We start from the raw sequence: 23424 nt of genomic DNA on the forward strand, positions 1-23424 counted from the left end.
TGGAAAGTTTTAGGGAGATAAACTTTCGCGATTCGTGATTTTTTATGTTTTTAGAAAAAAAGTGGCCTATCTTTCTTATGATAGAAAAGTGTTTTTCAACGATGTAATTTTCTTCTAATGGTATGTAAAAACTTCTATTTACAAATTGGGCTCATCGTCAAAATCACAAAACAGATCAAACACATTTTTTAGACTCGTCTTCTTCCGGCTTCCACGCATCGTCGTTATCGTCTTCTTCCACTAACTTGGTTATAAGCATTCTACTCCTCTTTATCAATTCTTTAAACAGCGTCCAGATACTTCCCAGTGCCGGTACTCTCTTTTTTATATTGGGAGCGTGAGCCAAGTGAGGGCGAGTCAAGAAATGACTTTTAAAACCACAATTTTTTTAAATTTTAGTGGATAAACTTTCGCAAATCGACAATTTAGAAAGTTTGTAGTGAATAAACTTTGGCGAATGGCCATTTTTGAAAGTTTCACGAGACAAAGTTTCGCGAAAAAGGCCAAAAAACGCGAAACTCGCCAAAGTTTCTCTCCCAAAAATTTCGCAATTTTAATGTTTTTTCCAAATTTTGGAAAACAAGTAAAAACAAATATATAAAAACAAAAAATTGACTTGCTGAGCGAAGAAGAACGCGCTTGTCATTCTCGACCCCAAAGCTCTATGAGATAAACCTACTTTCGAGGTTTTAATCTCAAAGAGCTCTGGGGAATAGAATGCGCGCCTGATGTGTCTACTGAGTTGATTATTCGCAATTACATTTTAAATATACGAACGAACCATAGAGTGACACAAGAAGGCTAGTATAGGTCAATATTTTAGACATGATAATAATAAATAACCACTATTTCTTCTCCCCCCTTCGAAATTGTTAGAAAGAGGAAACAAGTCCTGGGAACGAGGTTGCGTTCTATCATTCGAGCAAATTTATTTCCGGAAAGTTGATGAAGGTCAAAAGTTGAGTACAAGTCACAGTAATGACAGAAATATTATAATATACACTGATCATCGTTATTTCTTTCAGCAGAGTGGCGAAGTGGAAACGTGCTTGGCTCATAACCAAGAGATCGGTGGATCGAAACCACCCTCTGCTACGTACAACCTTTTTTAAGATAGTTCATTTGGTAAGTTTTATCAAGGCGGAACTCTAAGATCTTCTTTTATCCTTGTTTACTATACAAAAAATTAATCTATGAAATTGTCGGCGTAAAGGTATAACTCTTGTCCAGTTATTTTGCGTGAGAAGTGTGACATACTCCCAGGAACCTTTACTACAACCTTGAGAACCAAACAGCCCTGGGGACGGGGTTTGTCAAGACGCTAATTGGAAGTTATTTGATTTGTTTAGATTATTAATGTTCACTTGTTAGAGGTATTGGATAACCACCCAAAGTTCCCAAAAACATTTTCCGGATGCACCAAATTCTCATCCACACGAAATAAAAATTTTTTTTTACCTAGAAGCTTTTATAATACAAACCAAATGCACTAAGAAACCTTGTGCACGTTTTTTTCTCTGACAAGAAATCAAGCAAACGGTTAACTAATAAAATTTTCACACTTTTGCAAGGCGACCAGTCTACTCGCAAAATTTTTTGGATAAATTTTCGCGAATCTACAAATTAAAAAATTTTTGTAAGATAAATTTTCGCGAAATCTGAAATTGAAAAATTTGGCGAGATAAACTTTCGCGATTCGTGATTTTTTATGTTTTTAGAAAAAAATGGCCTATATTTCTTATGATAGAAAAGTGTTTTTCAATGATGTAATTTTCTTCTAATGGTATGTAAAAAATTCTATTTACAAATTGGGATCATCGTCAAAATCACAAAACAGATCAAACACATTTTTTAGACTCGTCTTCTTCCGGCTTCCACGCATCGTCGTCATCGTCTTCTTCCACTAACTTGGTTATAAGCATTTTACTCCTCTTCATCAATTCTGTAAACAGCGTCCAAATACTTGATTAATTTCTTTTTAAAATACATTATCGCTTTTGTTTAAAAGTTTATTCCAACCTCGTTCCCAGTGCAGGCACTCTCTTTTTTATATCGGGAGGGTGAGCCAAGTGAGGGCGAGTAAAGAAATAACTTTTAAAACCACAATTTTTTTAAATTTTACTGGATAAACTTTCGCAAATCGACAATTTAGAAAGTTTGTAGTGAATAAACTTTCGCGAATGGCCATTTTTGAAGGTTTCACGAGGCAAAGTTTCGCGAAAAAGGCCAAAAAACGCGAAACTCGCCAAAGTTTCTCTCGCAAAAACTTCTCCGAATAAAGTATTGAATTATGCTGCGTCAAAGTTACATGGATGACGTCATTACTATATTAGTTAACATCAACTGCAATTGCCACTAGGTATATTTTAAAGTATTTACAATGAAATTTACAGAATATAAAATAAAAATGTATCAAGTACATTTTCGAATCAAAGTCAAATATCCATCGTCAGAACTTTTTTTATTATCTTTTAACCAACGTTGTTTCTAGGAAATTTGGCCTTAATGGTAAACTTGATGGTAAGATAGTAAGAAACCCTGCGTAGAGTATGAACTCTCATGGCGATAAAAATTTTCGCAAACGTTGCAAGTATATATATTAGTGCATACTAAACCATGAAGCGCAAATGTTGATATTTGAACAGAAATTAGAATTTTTGAAATTGCAAGAAATCAACTAGCGGAATTTTGGATGAAAGTCGAATCTCTCTATTCAATTTGTGAAAAGTTTCTCTACAAACTACCGTACTTGACTAAAACAAACCAGAAACTTGTGCCTTGTGTATTTCGCAGTCCATAGACCGGAAAACATTGAATATAAAAGCAGGCAGTTGAATACATGCACATGACTCGTTGAACACATATATAAACTATATTGATTATAATGTGTTAGATCTGAACCATATATAACATTTTAGGAAACAAAATTAAGGGGACTGAACAAGCGCACTTTGGAGGCTTTCATGTTTTAGAGTTCGTGCTGTAGATGCCACAAGGACGTGCTGTAGATGCCACAAGGAGTATATATGACTATTTCAACTATCAAACACATCGCGTGCTCTTCTCAGGTTAATAATTCAAGCAGTACATGTTATTTTTGACGCCATCCTTGGCCCCCGAGTTCAATTCAAAAAATTTAGGTGGAAACAGAACCAAAGACATTACGGCTTAAAAATGGCGTGCGATTCATCAAGTAATTGTCAAAAAACAAAATATACATACGTGCAAACTCAACCCAGTGATGCTTTTAGCTTTTTAATATTGAGTAGAAAACAAAAAGTGTCCTGGGGATGACGTTGTCACATAATAAGCCTACAAGAATTTTAGCGCCGATAACTGTGATTTTACTTAAACAGGAATTGTCTGTTTTCTGCTACAAACTTGACCTCTTTAACGTTTTTCTTGTTGTGAAAAAAGTTAGTACTTCATAACTTCCAACAGGTAACATATTGGTATTCTCCATAACTTTCTTAACTGTCAATTGCTGCACACCTAGGGCTACCATATTGCTTCAGCAAGATTGACCAAAGTAGAGATTTGACTTTTTTGTTGTTGCATGAATATAGGAAGGAGTTGAGAAACGAATTGATGAAGATTAAGAAAAAGGTAAAGAAAAACTGAGATAAATAGAATGTAGAATATGTCATACAATCTTCGTAGACAAGTGAACGTAAAGTTCGGATTAACGAGACTATTAAGTAAGGCAAGTAAAAGACAAGTAAACATACCAAGATGGCTGTTATTGTCCGCGTTATTGTTTTATCATGTTTTGATCTTTGAGATAATTTAGCAAGATTTATTTTTGCTAAGCCATTTGATTCATTGTAATTAAATGACCCAAAGTTAATGGTTATCTTTCGCACGTTCCACCATGTTTTAACATAAAAATTCACGACAGCAAATCCTGTCAGAATGTTGACGGAGATCAATGAAATTTGGTAGTAACAGAATGTCCCAGTTTTTACAGCTATTGCAGTGCCTATTGGTATTCCAACAGATAAAAAAATAGAAGCCATTATGAATAAATTAACTCTGTCCTTGGACCCAGTCTTAATTTCAACAATAGAACCTTTCATCCGTATAAATCTGTCCATAGCAATAACAAGCGTTAAAATTGGGGTAAGGTTCAACAAGCAATACGACAATAAGGTTATAAACCAGGACAACGTACAGTTGACTATACCTTGATTAATCAAGACATAATGCGATATAAGTAGCGGTTGGATAAACAAGGCTGCGCATGTGTCGGAAATTGACAATGCTAAAATGTAGCGCGGGAATTGTCGCTTGTAATCTGCTGTCTTTGTGATGGCGTAGATTAGAAACCCGTTGAAGAGTAAAGTTATTGGTGTGATGATGATATGAAGGATAATCAACGTAGTGCGTTCATGTCTTGATATCCTTTCTGCTGCTGGTAAAGGACTGTAGCATAAAGTTTGGTTGAGCAAGGACTGGTTAAATTTGTCCATGTCTTTAGAACTTTTTGGTATGTTTCTTAAACTTTTTTTAACCTGTTTACTTTGATGACAAATCAGAACTATTTTTCTTTTTTCATATCAGTTTCTATTAATTTAAATTTTTTTTTATAAAAAAATTATGTTGTTTACATCTTTTAAATTTAATTTTTGCAATTTCAATGTTCTATAAAATAAAAAAATTGACATGCTGAGCAAAGATGAAACGCGCCTTCATTTTCTATTAATTCAACTTTTGAGATGAAAAATACAAACCTTTTCTGTTGTGGCCAATGGATCAACTGGATTTATTATTTGCAAGTACATTTTGAATATAAGAACGAACCATATAGTGACACAAAGGAGGCCTCTAAAGGTGAACATTTTAAACACGAAAAAGAAAATTCCAGGTCTAACATCCAGGTCTAACATTTTTATTAACGACTTTCCTATTTCTATGTAACACTTGTGTGCTTAAAATGTTGATTTTAACAATCACAAATAAATTTAAACCTTCCAACGCTGGATAATTTTAACGTTCTCTTTAAGTCTGGTAATGTGTTAAACAAATTACGATAGCGTACGAATTATTCTCATCCGAACCACTTTTTTTCATACGACTGTATTTGTCTCTTGTGATGAGAATGATAAGAAAGTAAAGAGAAGCATATGCATATCATAGCATGTTGTGTAATTCTTGAAATGCGCGAAATAACATAAAACCTAATCAGCGTTTGAACCGAAAATACTGTAGTGTAACACGGGAGTTAGTGTGGCCAGAGTTTTGAATCATACGTGCCTGATCCTGCTATACAACCTAGTCCCCAAAGCGCTAGCGGCTTTGACATAGGCAACATACCGTGGGGACGATGCAGTATTCTCAGTTTGAAACGTGGAAGAACTGTCGTTAATACTTTTCCCAACAAAGTTGTGAAGAAGTAATGACCTCACTTCTATAAGTTATTGTTTACATAGCTGGCCTTGACCAAAGCAAAACTACCACAGTTTTGGATCATAAGTGTCAATAAAAGGATATCTACCCCAATACGTTGCATCCCAACGAAGTGAGAATTCTTTGCTTTTGATTCTTATTGGTCGCTGAAGTACTCTAAGGTTTGAAAAATGAAAGAACGTCGTTAATACTTTTTCCAACGTGTTTACACCCAAAATTCATAAGGAAAAATGATCACAAACACGGTACAAGTGTACTAGGATTTTAATAATTGGAGGTGTGTATTTATAAGGTAAGAATTCGTACTCGCTGACGTATGGTAAATGCTACCTTAGTGACTCTGTTGGCGATGATAACAAGCTCACTGTTATAAGTTATTGTTTATATAGCTGGCGTTGATCAATTAGACATATGAACACTCTGAAGAAAATACGGTAAGCAATCTCGCTCCCGGGGCTGTTTGTCTCTCATCGGCGCTACGGTTATTGTCTGATATGCAAAAAGAGACAACATATTCTGGGATCGAGGTTGGGCGGTAGATATAAGAAGGGGTATACACAAACAGATAGTTTATACTGTAAACGTCACGAAATATAGAAGGATTTTCTAAGTAGCAGTGACATACTGTACAGATTGAATTCACCATCCCTACCCTCTTGTCGCAACAAAAACTGCAAGTCCCTTCTCATCGATATTGTTCACGATGTGCTTCAAGCGTTGATGTATTTGTTTCTTTAGTACTGTAAATTGTTGCTTTTCCTGCAAAATAAAGCTGTATGCAGAGGGCCTTTTTAAAAGTTACCGTGAGACTAAATATATTAACTAGAATTTAGTTGATCGTTTAACAAGGAAGAGACTTTGCGATTTCGTGATTTTTAGCCTAAATCGCGGAAGTTTACCCTCATTATGTATTCAAATAGGCTGCCGTAATGATCCGAACAAGCGCCCTGGGCACTTATTAAATTTTTGAATTTTTTGCATGAGCGCCTAATCAATGGGAGGGGGGGGGGGTGGGGGCTAAAAAATGTTGGGCGCTTAATCGGATCATTACGGTATTCAGTAAAGTAAATTCTCACAAATTTTTATTTACCTTGAAATTTAAAGGTATTTTTCTTGATTTTGCAAATTTTTGACTCACGAAAGTTGACGAAAGTTCAAAGAAGGCAATGCCCCATCCTCAATAATTTTGTCAATTTTTTTTACTCGCATTAACCATAACAACTAATATTGTTTTTACATAATCTAAACTCTAAAATTTGTTTTAACCCTCTGGGCTAAATATGGCATAACTATGGCATGTTAAACACTTAATTTTTGTATGACATTTCGCGATGAAAGATTTTATCACATTTTGTTGAATTACTGTGTTTTTCCTCTATGCGTCTTATCCTTATTAATGATAAGTGCATAACATGGTACACTTGATTCCTAAAACGATTTTGCTTCTTTACGGAGATGTACAGCCAGTGAGAAAAATGTTGGCACGGGACCGCAAATTTAAAATTCTGTTGCCACAAGAAATAATTTAATTTGTCTCTACATTTCATACAGTTTGAACTTGTCAAAGTCTACTTGCCAATGTTTAGGCCGGATTCCGTCATTAGTTGGTGAGGGCGAAATATTTTTCCCGATATTATTCGAGGTTTTTTGTATGAAATTGAACATTCGTGCGCAGCTTCGGTTCCATTTTACTATTGTTTTTGCGAGGCAAAAACAACGGTCCTCTTTGGATGAGGAAGATGTATTTTTGTATCTCCAACAATCACTATGTAGGGACGAATTCACGACGGCGGTGGCTAGTTTGTATCGGCGAAACACATTAAAGCAGGTCTAACCACAAGCATAGTGTTACTGCGCGTTGTTGTTCGGTTCACATAAAAAGACAGAATTTTGTAAGATTCAACAGTTTCTTTCCAATAATAAAGTACAAATCCTCAAAATCCTTAGTAAACAGTTCTCGCTGTTCACAACGCTAAGCAACTGTTTTACACAGAAATACAACTCTTTTTATACACAAAAGTGACACAAAAACATAACAATTACTGCACAGCTACGATACGCACGACTAACACACACAATGACATTAGCGCACCACAAGGGACAACTCAAACACACAAACTATAATGGTCTCTAAACGAAATCCCATAGGGGCCATTTCACATAGGCTGATATTGATTTGACATATTACCTTAGCCTTTTTAAGCAAAGAAAGATTCATCTAGCGGTCGCACTGGTGTGTCACCGTACTAGTTCAGTTTAAATTCCAACTCTTAAGCTGTGCTAATTGTTTTTTTGCGAGATTTTCGCAAATGCGAATTAAATTCGCTTAATTAATCTTCGCGAAACTTCATCAACTAAAGGTATCCACTTTATTGCCAGGCGAAAGAGCTTTTGAAAATACTTTTGTACTTGTGCAAGCAAGCAACTCCAGCAGAAACTTCGATTAGTCAATACTGCATAAACACTGTGCTCAGTCCTTTTCAACATCTACTCTCATCACAGTGAAGGATAGTGATAATCACCAGGAAAGTTCTTTTAATAGAGTACACGCAAATACAAGTACGTCTCCCTCACGGTTGTCTTTTCATCGCAATCATTCGTATTTGATAGATTATAAAGTTACTCTCTAGATGTTGATTGGTATTTGGGGATTTCAAAATCACTTAGTTTAATTTCGGGTTTTAAGGAAATGGTGGCCACTAAGAACTACTTTGAGGTCAGAAACATTCGCCAAAAACCGCGAAATTTTTGCATTTCGCGGGAAAAAATTTCACGGAGAGAGTAAAATCAAGACAACTTTTTGATTTATTTATTTTTTTAATTTTTAATCAATTTTCACAAGTTCAGGGATCTTTTTTTTCTGCTTGCCGTTTGTTCCTTGAGACGCTTCGTTATTTCAAGCGACAGGATAAAAAATATATATTGAAAAATTTCGCGGGTGACCTATTTTGGAAAATTTCGCGAAAACGCCCAAACGAAACTTTCTAACCTTAAAATATCGAGTTCGTCATCAAAATCTATTCATCAAAGTTGCGAAAACAGATGGACACAACACAACACAAAAATTATCTAGCGCGAAATTCGCGAAGTTTTTCAAAAAATGATTTATATATACTTTGTTCGGAGAAACTTCCGCGAGTCCAAAAACTCGCGAAATTTTTTGGATAAATTTTCGCGAAAATACAAATTTAAAAATTTTCGCGAGATAAACTTTCACGAAATCTGAAATTGGAAAGTCTTGGCGATATAAACTTTCGCGATTTGAACTTGTTTTTTATGTTCTTATAAAAAAGTAGCCTATATTTCTTATGAGAGAAAAAGAAAAGAAGTGTTTTTCAACGATGTAATTTTCTTTCTCATGGTATGTAAAGACTTCTATTTACAAATTGGGCTCATCGTCAAAATCACAAAACAGATCAAACACATTTTTTAGGGTCGTCTTCTTCCGGCTTCCCGGCATCGTCTTCTTCCACTAACTTGGTCATATAAGCATTCCGCTCCTCTTCATCAATTCTGCAAACGGCGTCCAGATACTCGATTAATTTTTTTTAAATACATACGTTTGAAACATAATCGCTTTTATTTCTAAGTTTATTCCAACCTCGTTCCCAGTGCTAGTTGTCTCTTTTTTATATCGGGAGGGTGAGCCAAGTGAGTCAAGAAATAACTTTTAACATCAGCAAATGTTTCTAAAATTTTAGTGGATAAACTTTCGCGAATCGACAATTTAGAAAGTTTGTACTGAATAAACTTTCGCGAATCGCCATTTTAGAAAGTTTCGCGAAGAAAGTTAAAAAACGCGAAACTCGTGAAAGTTTCTCCGAATAAATATTTTTATAAATTAAACTTTAAAATTTTAAATAGTTTTTTCTTCCGTTTAACCTAGCATTTATAGCATTAGATGCGCAAATGTCAACCTCAAAAGTCTTTATTGTGTGTCTTTTACATAAAAGCTTTTGAAAAACTGTATAATGCAGCAGGAAATGTAATGAAGTTCTTTAATCACTCTCTACTTCCTTGCGAGTCCAAAGTTGCAATATAACAGATAAAAGTTCTTTATATTCTAGCGAAAACTCGCGTCTGCAGGAAAAAAAACTTTCTTTATGATTCTACACAGACCTTTAATTGAAAGTTCCGATAATTTTTTTAGGTCAGTTACCTTATGTTAATCCAAATTCGTCAACTACACAACATTTTTCTAATGAAATATTCTGAAGCTCGAGAATTATCAAACCATAGACAATTTTTACAAAAAAATTCGAATCAATTTTTTGAGAACAATGCAGCATAGACTTAACAATAGAAAAAGAAAATCAGAGACCTGAAAAAAAACATACTGATAATCGTAATTTTAGGCTCAACTTGCAATTATTTTAAGATAAGCTAAAATTACCCCTATGCTTCTAAAACAAGTGCGTACGTCATTAGAGGGGTTTAAGCAGAAATCAAAAACATTTCGAAACTAAGTCACATTTTCTCACAGAAATGTACCTAAATGAATTTTTGATGACTGCATCATGGTTTTGAGACACCAAAACTACAATGAAAATAGTTCCAATAATCAGTTCAAATAATCAAAATAACAAAATCTGAATATACAGCTATTCAAGCTGCCACAAGTCAGTGTCCAGGCTAGCAAAAATCTCTTTCTCCCTACAAAAATTAACCGGTGGAAGATTGTCACTATTTTCATTCATTTTAGAATGAAACACTTCTTCAAATTCACAATCAAAATAATCTGCAACATCTTGTTCGAGGTTTGGAAACTGCTTCTTAAATAATGCAACTGATTTTAAAACAACTGATGAATAATGTGACTTTAGTGTATTCAACTCCCACAAACAGCTTTTCATGGCATTGCTCTTCGAAGGATCAGTTTCATTGTAATCAAAGGGGTCGGTGGTAAATGATCTTGCAACTTCTTTATCCTGTAAATTACAATCATTAAATCACAATCAATACAGTAACAATACAACTGTATCTTTTCCTGAAGAAAAGGTTGCCAGATAAAAGAATGTGGAATTAATGTTCAATAATTTGCACTAGTTACTTCCAACAATTTTTTTTTCGTTTTCAAAAAATTGAAAATCCTGATCAAAATCTTTTTTCAACACTTATCTCTAGTGTCAAAGATGTATTTGCTACCGTTTCATCAAAATGAGATTCAAAATTCTTATCCCCCAAAAATCAAAAAGTTAAAATGTGATTTTTTGCAAAAATGACACTTGTTTGCTTGTCCCAGGCCTCTTAATTTTTTCCAATGACTCAATAACTTGACATCTGCATGTCAGTTTGCAATCAAATTTGGTGAGTAAATATATAGGGCCTATACAAGTTAACCCAAAAAAAATATTGCAAACCAATTAATTAAATAAATTTAAAATTCTTTAAATGTGATATCTTGAAAACGAAAAGACTTGTTAACCAAATTTTATTCTCTATAATATCCAACATCATTTTATGCCTCCAGTTCCCTTAATAAATTATATACACTTACATTTTTACGATGGATTAGAATTCTGCTACTTGGGTGTCTAATAAGTAAATTTCGTATAAACACAAGCAACATTTCCTGATCTGTAGCAGGTGTAAACAATGCAATTCGGGCAAGTTTTTTCACAAATGAAGCAACTAAGTAACCTGGTAGATGAGTTGAAGACAAAAACATGTCCAAAAGATGAAAGAATCTTGACTTGTACTTAACATGAAATATTCCAGGGTCCAACACGTTATATAGCTTTGTATAAAATTCTGGATAGTCCAAATTATATTGATTTATTAAAACGAACAGGCCGTTTAATGCAAGCAAACCAATCACACCACCCACATCATATGAATCTGTCAGAAAATCAATTAGATATTTTGGATCCGTTAATTTCGGCATAATTTTTGAATCCAAATCAATCAATATTTTCTTGTGTATAACATTTGGCATACTTGAACGCATTAAAGATAGCCATGCAGAACTAAAAGCATACTGATATGACTTTGCAACTTCTGATGCATCAACTTCATCATTCTCCAATAAATTTCCAAGATAGAGATTTTGTGTTTCTTCATCTGGTTTGTTATGTTTAGTGGAGTGTATTAAAATAACATAAGCATTCTCCACCTTGTTTCCTGCTTTGTCTTTGAAGATGTTTTGATTCTGAATGAGACTGTGAATATTTTTAAAAAAATAATATCGAATATCATCATATTTCAGCAAACTTTTGAGACTTTGGATAAGTTCAGGTAAATGTTTTTCACATGTCACAAGGTTTTTAACAATTTTAACAAAAAATTGGTTTGGAAAGTTATACTTCTGTTTAATATCAGAACAGGTGTTGGTTTTGACCAGTGCTGCATATTCTGTTTTCAACAGTGTCATTAAAGTTTCTAAAGCTTTAACTTGAATGGCTGAAGAATCATTTGAAAATAAATTTAAGGATATGGCTATAAAAGCCTTATAGCTATTGTGTAACCAAGTATTAACAGCAGCATCTGCTGTTACAACACAACTACCATCATCATTAACATTCTGCTGTTTGCTGTCGGCCTCTACAAACCTCCAAATTCCTTGTTCAGTGTAGTATGTAAACACACCAGTAAGAATTGGAATAGCTTCAAGAATATCTTTTTCGTCACCTTCTTCTAATTTCGTAAGATATTCCTGAATAATATTAGAGTTTTTTTTATTTTTGCATATTTTATTTATTTTCTCTTCCACAGCCTTGTTTGCCATCTTGATGGAATTGCGCATGTGGTTGTAGTTTGAGCATAGTGGATATGCTCAACTATAAGTGAAGTCGTTTTTTATCAGTACCCTTTATTATCATGTATAAAAAAGAAATAGAATAGCTGGCCTACTAATCTACAAAAGTTTTAGTACTTGGGAGCAAAAATTTAAAAAAATTATTACATAAAATTTAAAGTTTACATTAAAACATTTTATTCCTATGTCGAATTGGGCAACACACGGATTTAAAAATTAAACATGGCTCCCATAAGAAGCATGGCCGCAAAAAACAAAAACAAAAACGAGGATGGAAAGATAATTAAAGAAAAATCTAAACCCGTGAGTACTCTATATGCAATAATTATTTATTTAAACAGCTTTTACCTTAAAGAAAGAAATGAATTTGGAATTACGTATAACCTATTCGCAAAAAAAGCTTTAGCTAGCTAGATACCCTGACAAAAAAGTACCAAAAAAGTTTTTGTCTAGAAATAAGAAATAGTTTCTGAATACGGAAACCAATTTCAGTTTTCTATTTTCCTCAAGCTACTTTGGGTGTTCGCATTATAATCTTTTTGGCCAATAGAAAGCCCTATCAATAAACTTAAAAATAATTTTTGGTACCTTTAGGGGTTCTTTTACTACTAGCTAGAGTTCTAATCAAATTTACCTCCATCCTAAGCATTTTACCACCAGCCAAACTGAAAAACAGTTTCCAAAGTCGGAAACAATTTCTGTTTTACAAAAAAGAATAATAGTATTTCTCTGTTTGACTCTTTCGCAGAAAGCTAATTTTGAAAAATCACACTTTAAAACACCAGGGTTGAGTCAAGAACCAATAAATAGAGATAGGTAAGTGCTTATACCATGAAAGTATATATATTCTGAAAGATAATAAAAATATCTAGCAAAATAACCAATTTTTATATTTTAAAAATATATAATTGCTGCCGTCATCATAAACTTAAAATTAGGAAAAATTATAAGAATTCAAACGGAAAACAAAAAAATTCTTCGCTAAAATTGTTGTAGTTTCTGGGAAAACTATGCAAATTACCTCAAATTCAGAAAACGTAATCCCACATGTAAACAAAAAATGGTGTAAGTCTCAAAACAATAGCTTTATGCAATAAGAAAATATTTGTACATGCTCAAAAATACTAAAAAAAATAAGCAAAATTCCTCTCCATACCACCAAAGACATAAATTCGTAACAAGACTTAAAACATGAAAAGCTTCAAAACAACCTTTACAAATGAGCTGTCAGCATTTATTACAGTATTTGAAAGTGTTTTTCGAGATTGCTTTCTTTCAGTGTTGCACTTGTAGGCACAGACGGTGCAGCCCCTTTTCTGTGGATGATGACTAGATCAAAAATGCTTTCCATTCAAGCAATTCTCTTGAAGAATAATCTGTCTGCCATCAACTAGATTTGAAGATTGAACAAATTCGTTAATCAGTGTGGTGCGGTATGCTCGGTGGACATGATGCTATGTTAATTTGTTCGGAAATAACTTCGTAAAAACAACCATTGAATTTATTACACTTAATTCTATTAGCCGAAACAACTTCTTCCACCACTATTTTTGGTTTCAACAGCAGTTTCTGTATCGTCAGCAATACTATCAAGCGCATTACTATCATCACCATCATTATTAGAATGATAATTCTCGACACTTTACAGTACAGTCTGAATGTAATCTACCGCGTACACGCTAGTATCACACCTTTGCGTGGAGGATGGCAGCTGTTTGTCTTTTGTTATAATTAAATCCCTTAAGGGTTTTGCGAGTTTATGTTTGCGTGCTAAAAAACAATGCGCGCGCGAAGAAATATCAGAGCAATTATATTTCTTGTAATTGCGAGATGCATTGTATAAATGTATTGATAAGCTATTCCCTTAAGTATTAGCATGAAGAAATTAAATAATAAAAATCATTCGCAAAGTTTTATAATACATTGCACAAGAATTTATTGTTGATTTAATTACTTAAAAAGATTCCAGCGCGTTTAATTTAAAAAAATAATATGAGAAGCATTGTTCAAAACTATTAAATGACTCGCACGTTTTTTTACTACAAGAATACAACTATGGTTTATTTTTGTAAAACAAATGGTGTATATTCTGAAATAAATACAATATCTACATTTCTCGATGAAAACATTTCCTTCTTAACAAACAACGTAAAATAATCCTTTCGCATACTTTTTTATTGAAACAAATAAAAACATTTCTATCGCTGCTTTTCGTTTTTAAACTTTTAAAATGCAATCTAAAAAATATTTTCTATCGCCGCTTTTCATTTATAAACTTTTAAAATGCGATTTAAAAAAACATTTTTATTGCCGCTTTTCGTTTATAAACTTTTAAAATACGATTTAAAAAAACATTTCTATCGCCGCTTTTCGTTTTTAAACTTTAAAAATGCGATTTAAAAAAAACGTTTCTATCGCCGCTTTTCGTTTTTAAACTTTTAAAATGCAATCTAAACTTTTATATTTAATTACTGCAATTAAGAATTCAAAAGAGTTCGCGCAAAATAGGTTGCTTAAATTGATCTTGCAACCTATTGTGATTAAACAATCGATCGCATGGGGTCATTGTTTATCAGCGAGGCAATTATTTTCTTAAAAAAACAAAAGCTATCGCAATGTTATTTTTTTGTGTAACTATTCATGCGAGTTTCACGTCCACATTCAGACTGTACTGTACTTTTGTCACTGGAAGAAACCTATGATATGGAGTAACAGTTAGAATAAATGTAAAAAAAATACTTCATGCACATATAAATTTCTTTTTTAAATTGCTTGGGGGAAGGTGGGGGTCTCCCCTTGGGACTATTCGGGAGAGAGAGAGAGAGAGAACATGGATTGGCATTATCAAATGAGGCACTGAAGTAGATACTGAGCACAGCAATTCATTTACTTACCAAAGAAGCATTGTTTTCTATCTAATTATCTTGAAGAATATCGATATCACGAACAGGAGATTTAGGAGTCTACTGAACAAAAACAGAGTCTCTACCACAGGCTCAACTTCTTCTATATTCTGGCACAACAGTGCAAAATCAATGTCAGGTGTGAATAGTCTTCTGATAGAATTTCATCATTGCTATCCTCCTTATCAGAGGCTAAGCAAGAAGCGATAACTTCATCTAAGGAAAAAAAAATTTGATCAGCCATTTTTTATTCTGTCTGTGCTATGTTGGTTTTGAAATTGTATAAATCTATTTACAAGAAGGTAGAAGTACACTCTAACTATATTTTTTGCATTATCTGTCCCATAGATACTTGCATATAACAAAAAGTATAATAATTTTTCCACAGAATCTCTGAATTTATTGATTTATTAGTGAGGGGTCGTTAACGACCCACTTTTCTATGAAAAAGTTAAACTTGGCCCAAACTCAAAAATCTGCTTCGTCTAGAATATTTTCAATTTATCAAAATTATTATCAATGTTGCATTGGTTAGTGCTGATGTGCATTAGAGAACTGTAGAGTCCTGTTGGAGTTGATTTGACTTTTCTTTCTACTATCTGCAACTGTAAAAAAGTAGAAATGAAAAAACCTATGTTTTTTATAAAACATTAGGAAACTTAATTGTCAATAGGGTCTTCATGACATTTTTGCAGATTTAGTTACCAAAATGTGGAAATTGGTGCATTATACACAGTTTAAAGTTCTGTTGACATTCATAGCGTTATTAGTTAATCTTAAAAAAATTTGTTTCGACAATTTTTAACGATTATTAAACAGTAAAATATTTCAAGTAGGCTTCATGTGAATGTGAAGGGCAAAAATTGTTGTGGTTTCCAATGTAGAGTTTGCATAAATTCTTCAAATTGCAGTTAAGAGGTGTTTGTCTCGATCGAAAGTCAACTTTCAAACAGGAGAAGGATTTCTGATTGAATCCTGCAATCCTGTATTATGTTTATTCTTACCCATCACTTTTTCATTATAGAAATGGACCAACAAACAAAGAGTGTTGGTTTTCTGTCAAAGAGGTATAAATTTCAGGTACGGACACCTATTTAAAATTTAGTATACTGTAAGTGTTCAAGCATGACTTATATTTGCTTTCAAGATGAATATGTGAAGACAGGATATGATAATCAAAGGGGTAGAAATAACATTCTCTCTAGTTTTTATTTGTTTTTGTTTGAATTATTTTCTAAACAATTACCTGTTTTTGTAGATCATATTGTTGTGCAATAAATTTAATAAACAGATACCTCAAATTACCACAACAGTAAAAAAAAACCTTTAGACACAAAGAATAAAATAAGTGTCCAGGCATTTAATCAAGGAATAACAGTAATATATGCGGCATGTAAATAGCTATAGAATTACATGTTCCATTTCGAGTGTATTGTCACACTTTTTTTAATTTAGAGCACGCCATTTAATGTTAGATCTGCGAACATTGATGCCTCACGCTAGAGCAGGTTCGTATTTTCTTTTGGTTCATTTGTTCGAAAAATGTCAATAGAAATATAAAGTGCCTTTTCAAAAACGACATTCAGACTTTTACATCAACTTTTTGGAACGAAGCTTTTTGAACAAATTAATTATTTGCTTATTTTCACTTTTACTAAAAGAACCAGCAGTATTTTGAAGTAACCACTAGAGAACCACCTGTATTTGAGGTAACCAACAGAGAACCAGCATTTTTTAAGTGACCACAAGAGAACGACCAGTTAAATAGATAAAACGAAATAAACGCAACTACCGCTTTGAATGTGAAACATTTTATAATGTGCACAACAAAGTATGACCCATTTTTTTGAAATGTTTAGGTCTGGTGTGACTCGGGCTTTATGCAACGGCTGAGACACAGAAGGCTTTTAAAACCACACTAGAGAATTAACAAAAACAAAATTAATATTTTAGATAACGAACTAACATCTGAATTGTAAACCAAATATAACGATAAACACTATACGGAGGGAGATTCAAAACGAGACATATTTTTTCTTTTGGTAGACAAAGTAAAGTTCGAATGAATTAATAAATGTTGTAGAGAAACAACGTGGCATACAGCCTGTTCAAGTAAAAAAATTATGCTTTTGATATGAACGTTTTTCCCTGAAACGTGTTACATTTTATTTCAAAGAATGAACTTTAATCCTGAAAATACTATTTTCATTCTGTTCTTGTTTCCATAATTGCCTTTAAGCGAAATAAATAAATAAATAACTTAAGTTGGTTAATTATTGTGAATTTTGCGAATTTTATTCATGTTTTTGAAAATTGTTCTTCGCAGAATGCATTTATTGGACCTCGTGAAAATGACTTAAAAGTAGCTGGTTAGCAAGAGCATAAAGTATCAGAAAAAAGCCCTGAGAGCTAGGTGCCCTTTTTTATCATATTTGGTAGTTTAAGGTCATAAAGTGTTGTGCATAAAAATCACAACACCTTTGCGCTGCTGTTGCTGCCTTATCTGGAGTAAATTACTAATAACTGCTGGTTCTTTTGTGGTTACTTGAAAAAACAGCTGGTTCTCGGTTGGTTACTTTATAATCACAGTCCTATGAACTTCATTATCGCTTTTTGCATTTGATTGGTGTAAAAAAGTGCTTGAATTAAGAATACATGCTATTTTTGTCATATATTTTTCATTTTTAACCATTGTAACCATAGAGTATTTATTTTCTATAAAATATGTAATTTTTTGACAGGAAAGGTCCAAAAAGGGAAATTGTAGAGCTTAAAACATTTTCGCCACAATTTATTTCTTTCAATTGTGATTAAAATATTACTGGACATACTGACCTCTCCAATGGTGAAGGCATCTTAAAAGTAAACGAAAAAAATATATAAATAAGCTACAAAATACCAAAATAAAAAGTCAATCCAAGACTAGAAAAAAAAGATGCATGCATTTGTGCCATTAACTCTGTACAGGCATTACCATTTATGTAAAGGCTTTGTTAAACAGAGTTAAGTCCTGGTAGCCCATAAAAACAAATTTTTCACAGGAAAGGTGAGTAGTTTTCAGGCCTTTCCTTTCTTCCACATGAACATGCTATTTGCTGATTTTAATGTCAATGTTGAAAGTGAAAGAATTAGGGCCACAATGAATAATTTACTATTTAATTCATTATAGACAACAAACTGGATAGGAAAGACAGACTGTCTATTGTCAATGAGGTAAGAGATAGTTATATGTATATATATTTGCAGAATCTGTAAAATCCTTGTCTTTAAAATTTATTGCAATACTTTTCAATTTAAGTTTCAGGAATAATACAAAAAATATATAACACCAACATGATCACACACTATGTTTGTTATGTTCCTAAAAATTGACTGATTACATGTAAATCTATCATGAAAAATAGCAGATCTTGTGTGTTTTGGTACGTTTTTAAGCTTGTGTAAATGTTTTCTTGTATCAACAATAAAGCTAAGTTAGGTGGTTTTTTTTTCAGGTATGCGAGATGAAAAACTGTAACAAGTGTATATTTTTTGAAATGAGGAAGAAAAAGGACTTATACATGTGGCAAGTTATTTTTTCGCTCATTCTCTTGTTTATTTTTTTAAAAATCACTTATGTACAAGCAGCTTAATCTTGGCCAAAATGTTGGAATAGAATGAGGTGTGGAACAGTATGATTTTGTTTTGATAAAATTTCTATTAATTTATTTTATTTCTTGACAAAAGTTATGATTTTAACTTCCACTCAAGCTACTTCAAGGTTTCTGCACCTCCCCCAAACTCCCTAATTTTAAAAACTCTGTTTAAAACTCCTGAATTCAAAAGTAGCCTGTTTGTATTTAAAAATGCTTCATTCGTACAACGAAATTTATTTTTTACTGATAACATCACCTTTAAAATCTCCCCAAATTTTACTCAATCTTTTTGAAAAAGTATAATAAAGTCCTCTGTTCTCCTCTTTTAAAAAACGCTGGAATTTTCTCAAAAAAGGGTTGAGAAGACATGAAGTCTCCTAAAATATGACTTTATGAAAAAAGCAGCAACACTGTATTTGTTATTCTCAATGAAAAACAGTGTTTTGATTTACTCTTTAATTTTTTTTCTAGGGTATCTGACATTCCTCATGGTCCATCAGCGAAATTTTTTGTTGAAAATGGTACGTACCTAAATAACTAATTACAATGTGGCAATTTACATTGTTCAGGTTTCGAATTAGCAGGTCGCTATTCACAATTTACTTACGGAAATGCTGTCTTTGTGAATCATTCTACGAAAACAAAAATGCGAATTTCATTTTGTCACCAATCGTTTCTATGACATATTTCTTTATTGGTTGTTCGAAAAACAATTAACAAGGAATCAATGGCAAGTGGCCTACAGTTCTCCCTGGCCACAGCTGCAAGGTTTTATCTACAATCAGCACATTTTTGCAAACCGAAGCTGGTCATTAGAATCCTGAGCTCATATGGGCTGATCTGCAGATATCAGCAGATCTTAGAGTTAAGCATATACTTCAATGGTGGCTTTTAAGGAACTTTGTCTGCTTAAATCTTAAAAATCGAAATATGTGATCTTTACCTTGAAATATTCTTTCAGGTACTTATGCAAAATTGTATTCGAAGATACTTACATTTTGTTATGACTTTCAATGAGTTTCAATGTTTTTTTTAGTACACACTATGGACGAGTTAAAACTGACTGGGAATTGTCTCAAGGGATCTCGACCTATAATATCATTTGACAAGGTAAGTGTTTTGAAGTTGTAGTGGATGTGTCTGATTTCCAATTATGCTCAACGTTTATGTCCGCGCAATTGAATATACTCAAGATTAAAAAAGTAGACTGAATTCGATCTTACAAGATAAACTCAGGAAACTTTCAATTTCGGACCCTCCTTCATCAAAGCAAATAAAGAAATTTATTGACGTTCTCCAAAAATAAATGTATAAATTTATAAATTACGATCTAGTTTTTCTTTGTTTCAGAAATTTGATGAAAGTCTTCCATATCGCTTACTGAAACAAATGTTTCAACAGGTGTTTAATACTCCGTACCAACATCCTAGAAGCAAACCTTTTGTGGATCGTGTGCTTAATTTTACAATAATCGATCATAGGATATGGGTCAGAAATTATCAGGTAATAATGATCTTAAAAACCGCTCACAGGATCCACATGCCGTATCAGAACTTCCAAGTGAGCCTCCTCACCCTCCACATAATATGTTCTGTATAAAATTTTTGACAGTATTTTTAATAGAAAATAATTTAGGGCTTTTTTTGTTTTTTTCCTAACATATTTTGCTGTACTAGTTGTTCACACGTGTACAAATTCTCGGCAATTGCCCGTCGTGACTCGCAGCTTCCATTTTGGCTCACAGACAGACAGACAGATAGATAGATATATCAAACATAATATAAGTTAAAACTCTTTTGTAGAAGCAGGTGTGTACAAGACTTATCACTCTGCTCTCTCCCCTTGTTATTCTTATGTAAAAATAGGCGTTCATTCTTACATCTGTTTGAGATTTCAAACTCCCAATATTATTATGACAATCTGCTCTGACGTTATCAAATCTGTTTGTGAGAACTCCATTTCAAAAAAATCGCTTTTTGTCTTGATTACTCGCTTATTCATACCCTTTTCGTCTTGATTTCTTTAGATCGTCAACCATAATGATATGTCGCTAACTGAAATAGGTAAACATTTTAATGTTTGAAAGGTATATAAGATGGGAGCTAGGGGGACACAAATTCGTCTTATATTTTAACAAAATATGTTTGTTTTTTCGTTCTTCAAAATGAAAATGCTGTTTTGATAGAAAGTCTCCGCCTGAGTGAGTTTATACCAAGGATCTTTTTTACCTCGTGGCGTATTTTATAGAATAGAGTTTTATATTTTCCTCTTTTTCTTCTAGGGCCACGTTTCGTGCTGAATTTAATTCGTATATTTGATGGTAGCTTTGTCGGTGCAACGATCTATGAGAATCCTCACTACGTCTCACCCAACGAGGTATGTTGTGTTGTCAGAACAGCCTTAATTTTGCGCGTGTCAGCGTTAAAATTTCTTCACCCACAAATCATCGGGTTTTCTAAGCGTTTGTTGAGCTGTTTACATTTCGTTTGCATTCCGTTCCATCGCAAGTTATAATATTTTCGTAACTTTTTGTTATAGCATCGTCGAAACATCCGCAAACAAGCGGCGTTACGTTACATGAGTCGACAAATCGCTAAAGAAAAACACGACGAGAGGATCGCGGAAAGAGAAAGTTTTGTCCAAGAGAGCTTAGACGATATATTTCACACGGTAACGCAAGGTGATATTATCGAGGCAAGAAACAAACGAAAATAATGCGCGCTAATCTTGATAACCCATTCCGGTTTGGTGTCATGTGCAAGAGTGATCAAGCCTTCTTTACGCTGAAGTCCAACTTAAGTTGCATAGAAAGAAAATGAAGAGATTTTTTATAACTTTTGATCATTTAAAGAATATGATTTTGGTTACGGATATACCATGTTATATATTTTCTATGCAAAATTGTAAAGAGACGGGGGTAGGAAGGACTTTTGATAAAATAGATAGTAGGAATATCTCATCAAACAACTTGAGTGTATTTTAACACTGCGTAAAATTTTCGTCACCTCGTAAAAGTTCCTGTTTCGCATCTGTCGCACCTATACTGGTTCGGAGAAGATTTAAAAACAAAGTTTAGTTCCAGATAAGGGTCGTCGTTAAAAAGACAACAGAGTTATAGATAAGTGTATTAAATTTGTCGCTTTGTGCATGAGATTATTTTGACATTCAAGTTTTCACTGCTCTGTAATACCGTTGTATGGGTTTGTAATGCATAGATTTTTATAAAAATACCTCATTTTTACTAAACCTGGATACTCTTAACAAATCGATAAACTAACGTAGTTAAAACGGGTATTTGGTTAAGAGATGCCATGAACTAAATTTAACCGCTTCTAACAGGGGAATGATTGGGTAAAAGAAGTGGGCAAAAGGGACCAAATTTTTGCAAAGTAGCTAATACTTTTTGCCGACTAAAAAATTTTTGCCAATTTTTTTTTTTTTTTTTTCCTTTCTACCGATTATTTTTTACCCGAGGAAACACTTTTGCCATTTTTTTTTACCGACCATTTTTTTCTTTTTTCTTTTTTTGTCTTTTTTTATTTAGTATTTATAAAACCGTAAGGGTAATAAAGAGTGGATACGAAAACAGCCTGGTATCAGTTTGAATACCTGGTCGTAGCAGAAGAAAAAGAGAACTTAAAAAGAAAATCAAAATAAATAAGTGTTAAGGACCAAAGCAGAGAAAATGTTCGAATAAAAGAAAAAAAATAATCGTTAAAATTAATTTTGTTGTTTTCATTATTCTCTTTTTGGAGTTTGTATGGGAAGAAAAAAAGCGGGAGAGTTCAAATTTTCTTGGTCATTTTGATGTGGAAATTGGTCGTAAAAAAGTAAAAGAAAATTGCCCACATTTTATTTAGCCATTTTGTTACCGATATAAGGTAAAGTATAGTACAAATCAACTTTTGGTGAAGCTTGAGTTTTGAGATTTAAAGCTATATTTATATCTATAAAATTTTATTTTTAGTAAACTTTATTTAGATTAATCTAGGGTTCTGAAGTTGTTGGCGGGAGAAAGGTTCAACTATTAGTCGGCCAGCGACTTTTAATGACCAATCCAGATGCTTAAAACCAGTCCGTTTAAAATAACGGAAAACCGGCCCGACAGTCTGCCTTATAATATCAAGAAACCCACTCGACAGTGCATGAGAAAGCGCTTTTTATAAGATGCAGTAAAAATTAGACGTGAGGCTGTCTGTTTTTACTTTTTGAGCCCTTTTCCAGCCTGATTTGTTTTTATTTTGTTCTTGATAGTCAGAATGCAATTTCTAAATTCAGTCTAAGTATTTATACATTTCTTCCGACGTATTTCTGTTAAATTGTTCTTATTTTATGGCAAATTTCAGACTCTTAGTTTAAGATACAAAATTGAATGCTGAAACATAAGCAAGTATTTGTGCGTCACTTGCGGTTAAGTTTTGTCGAAGGATTAATTACTGCATCTTCCCGATCTAATTATTTCAATTAAGTTTTCGAAGATATTATTAGTTTGTGTCTGTTCGGAATTCTATTCTAATATTTTCGAAGACTTTGATGGAAGAAGACGGGGGTAAATCAACATCTTCCAGCGTGCTTCTTTAAAAGTGATTTATATGGTTAGCCTTACAGGAGGAGTGGAGTCAAAGGTTTCAACGTGAGGTATAGAAATCTCGTAATTTCTTTCTAACAACGTGGGGATCGAACGACCGTTAAGGTAAAGACCAATTGAACTACCGCTCCCCATTTT

At 33.2% G+C, this 23424-nt stretch overlaps 3 protein-coding genes across 3 annotated transcripts in view; 1 reads left to right on the forward strand and 2 right to left on the reverse strand.

Moving 5' to 3' along the window:
• The window catches only part of LOC130630485 (BRISC and BRCA1-A complex member 1-like), a 100919-nt gene extending 80990 nt beyond the window's left edge, over positions 1-19929 (reverse strand). Inside the window, exon 1 of the mRNA XM_057444000.1 lies at positions 19926-19929. The gene's annotated coding sequence lies outside the window, so the exon portion shown is untranslated. The remainder of the gene's footprint in view (positions 1-19925) is intronic.
• On the reverse strand, positions 9861-12196 carry LOC130630480 (nucleolar complex protein 4 homolog B-like). Its single transcript, XM_057443995.1, has 2 exons — positions 10904-12196; positions 9861-10334 (listed from the first exon to the last, which is right to left on the reverse strand). Exons 1-2 carry the CDS (start codon positions 12146-12148, stop codon positions 10008-10010), a joined length of 1572 nt encoding a protein of 523 aa, XP_057299978.1. The 5' UTR covers positions 12149-12196; the 3' UTR covers positions 9861-10007.
• On the forward strand, positions 12236-21944 carry LOC130630482 (ribosome biogenesis protein BRX1 homolog). The gene is made up of 11 exons (XM_057443997.1): positions 12236-12463; positions 16088-16143; positions 16519-16571; positions 18233-18276; positions 18558-18628; positions 19170-19219; positions 19735-19808; positions 20049-20201; positions 20725-20761; positions 20980-21074; positions 21237-21944. Exons 1-11 carry the CDS (start codon positions 12383-12385, stop codon positions 21411-21413), a joined length of 891 nt encoding a protein of 296 aa, XP_057299980.1. The 5' UTR covers positions 12236-12382; the 3' UTR covers positions 21414-21944.
• The last annotated feature ends 1480 nt before the right edge of the window (positions 21945-23424 follow it).

This window comes from Hydractinia symbiolongicarpus, chromosome 2 (assembly GCF_029227915.1).
Source record: "Hydractinia symbiolongicarpus strain clone_291-10 chromosome 2, HSymV2.1, whole genome shotgun sequence".
Lineage (NCBI taxonomy): Eukaryota > Metazoa > Cnidaria > Hydrozoa > Anthoathecata > Hydractiniidae > Hydractinia > Hydractinia symbiolongicarpus.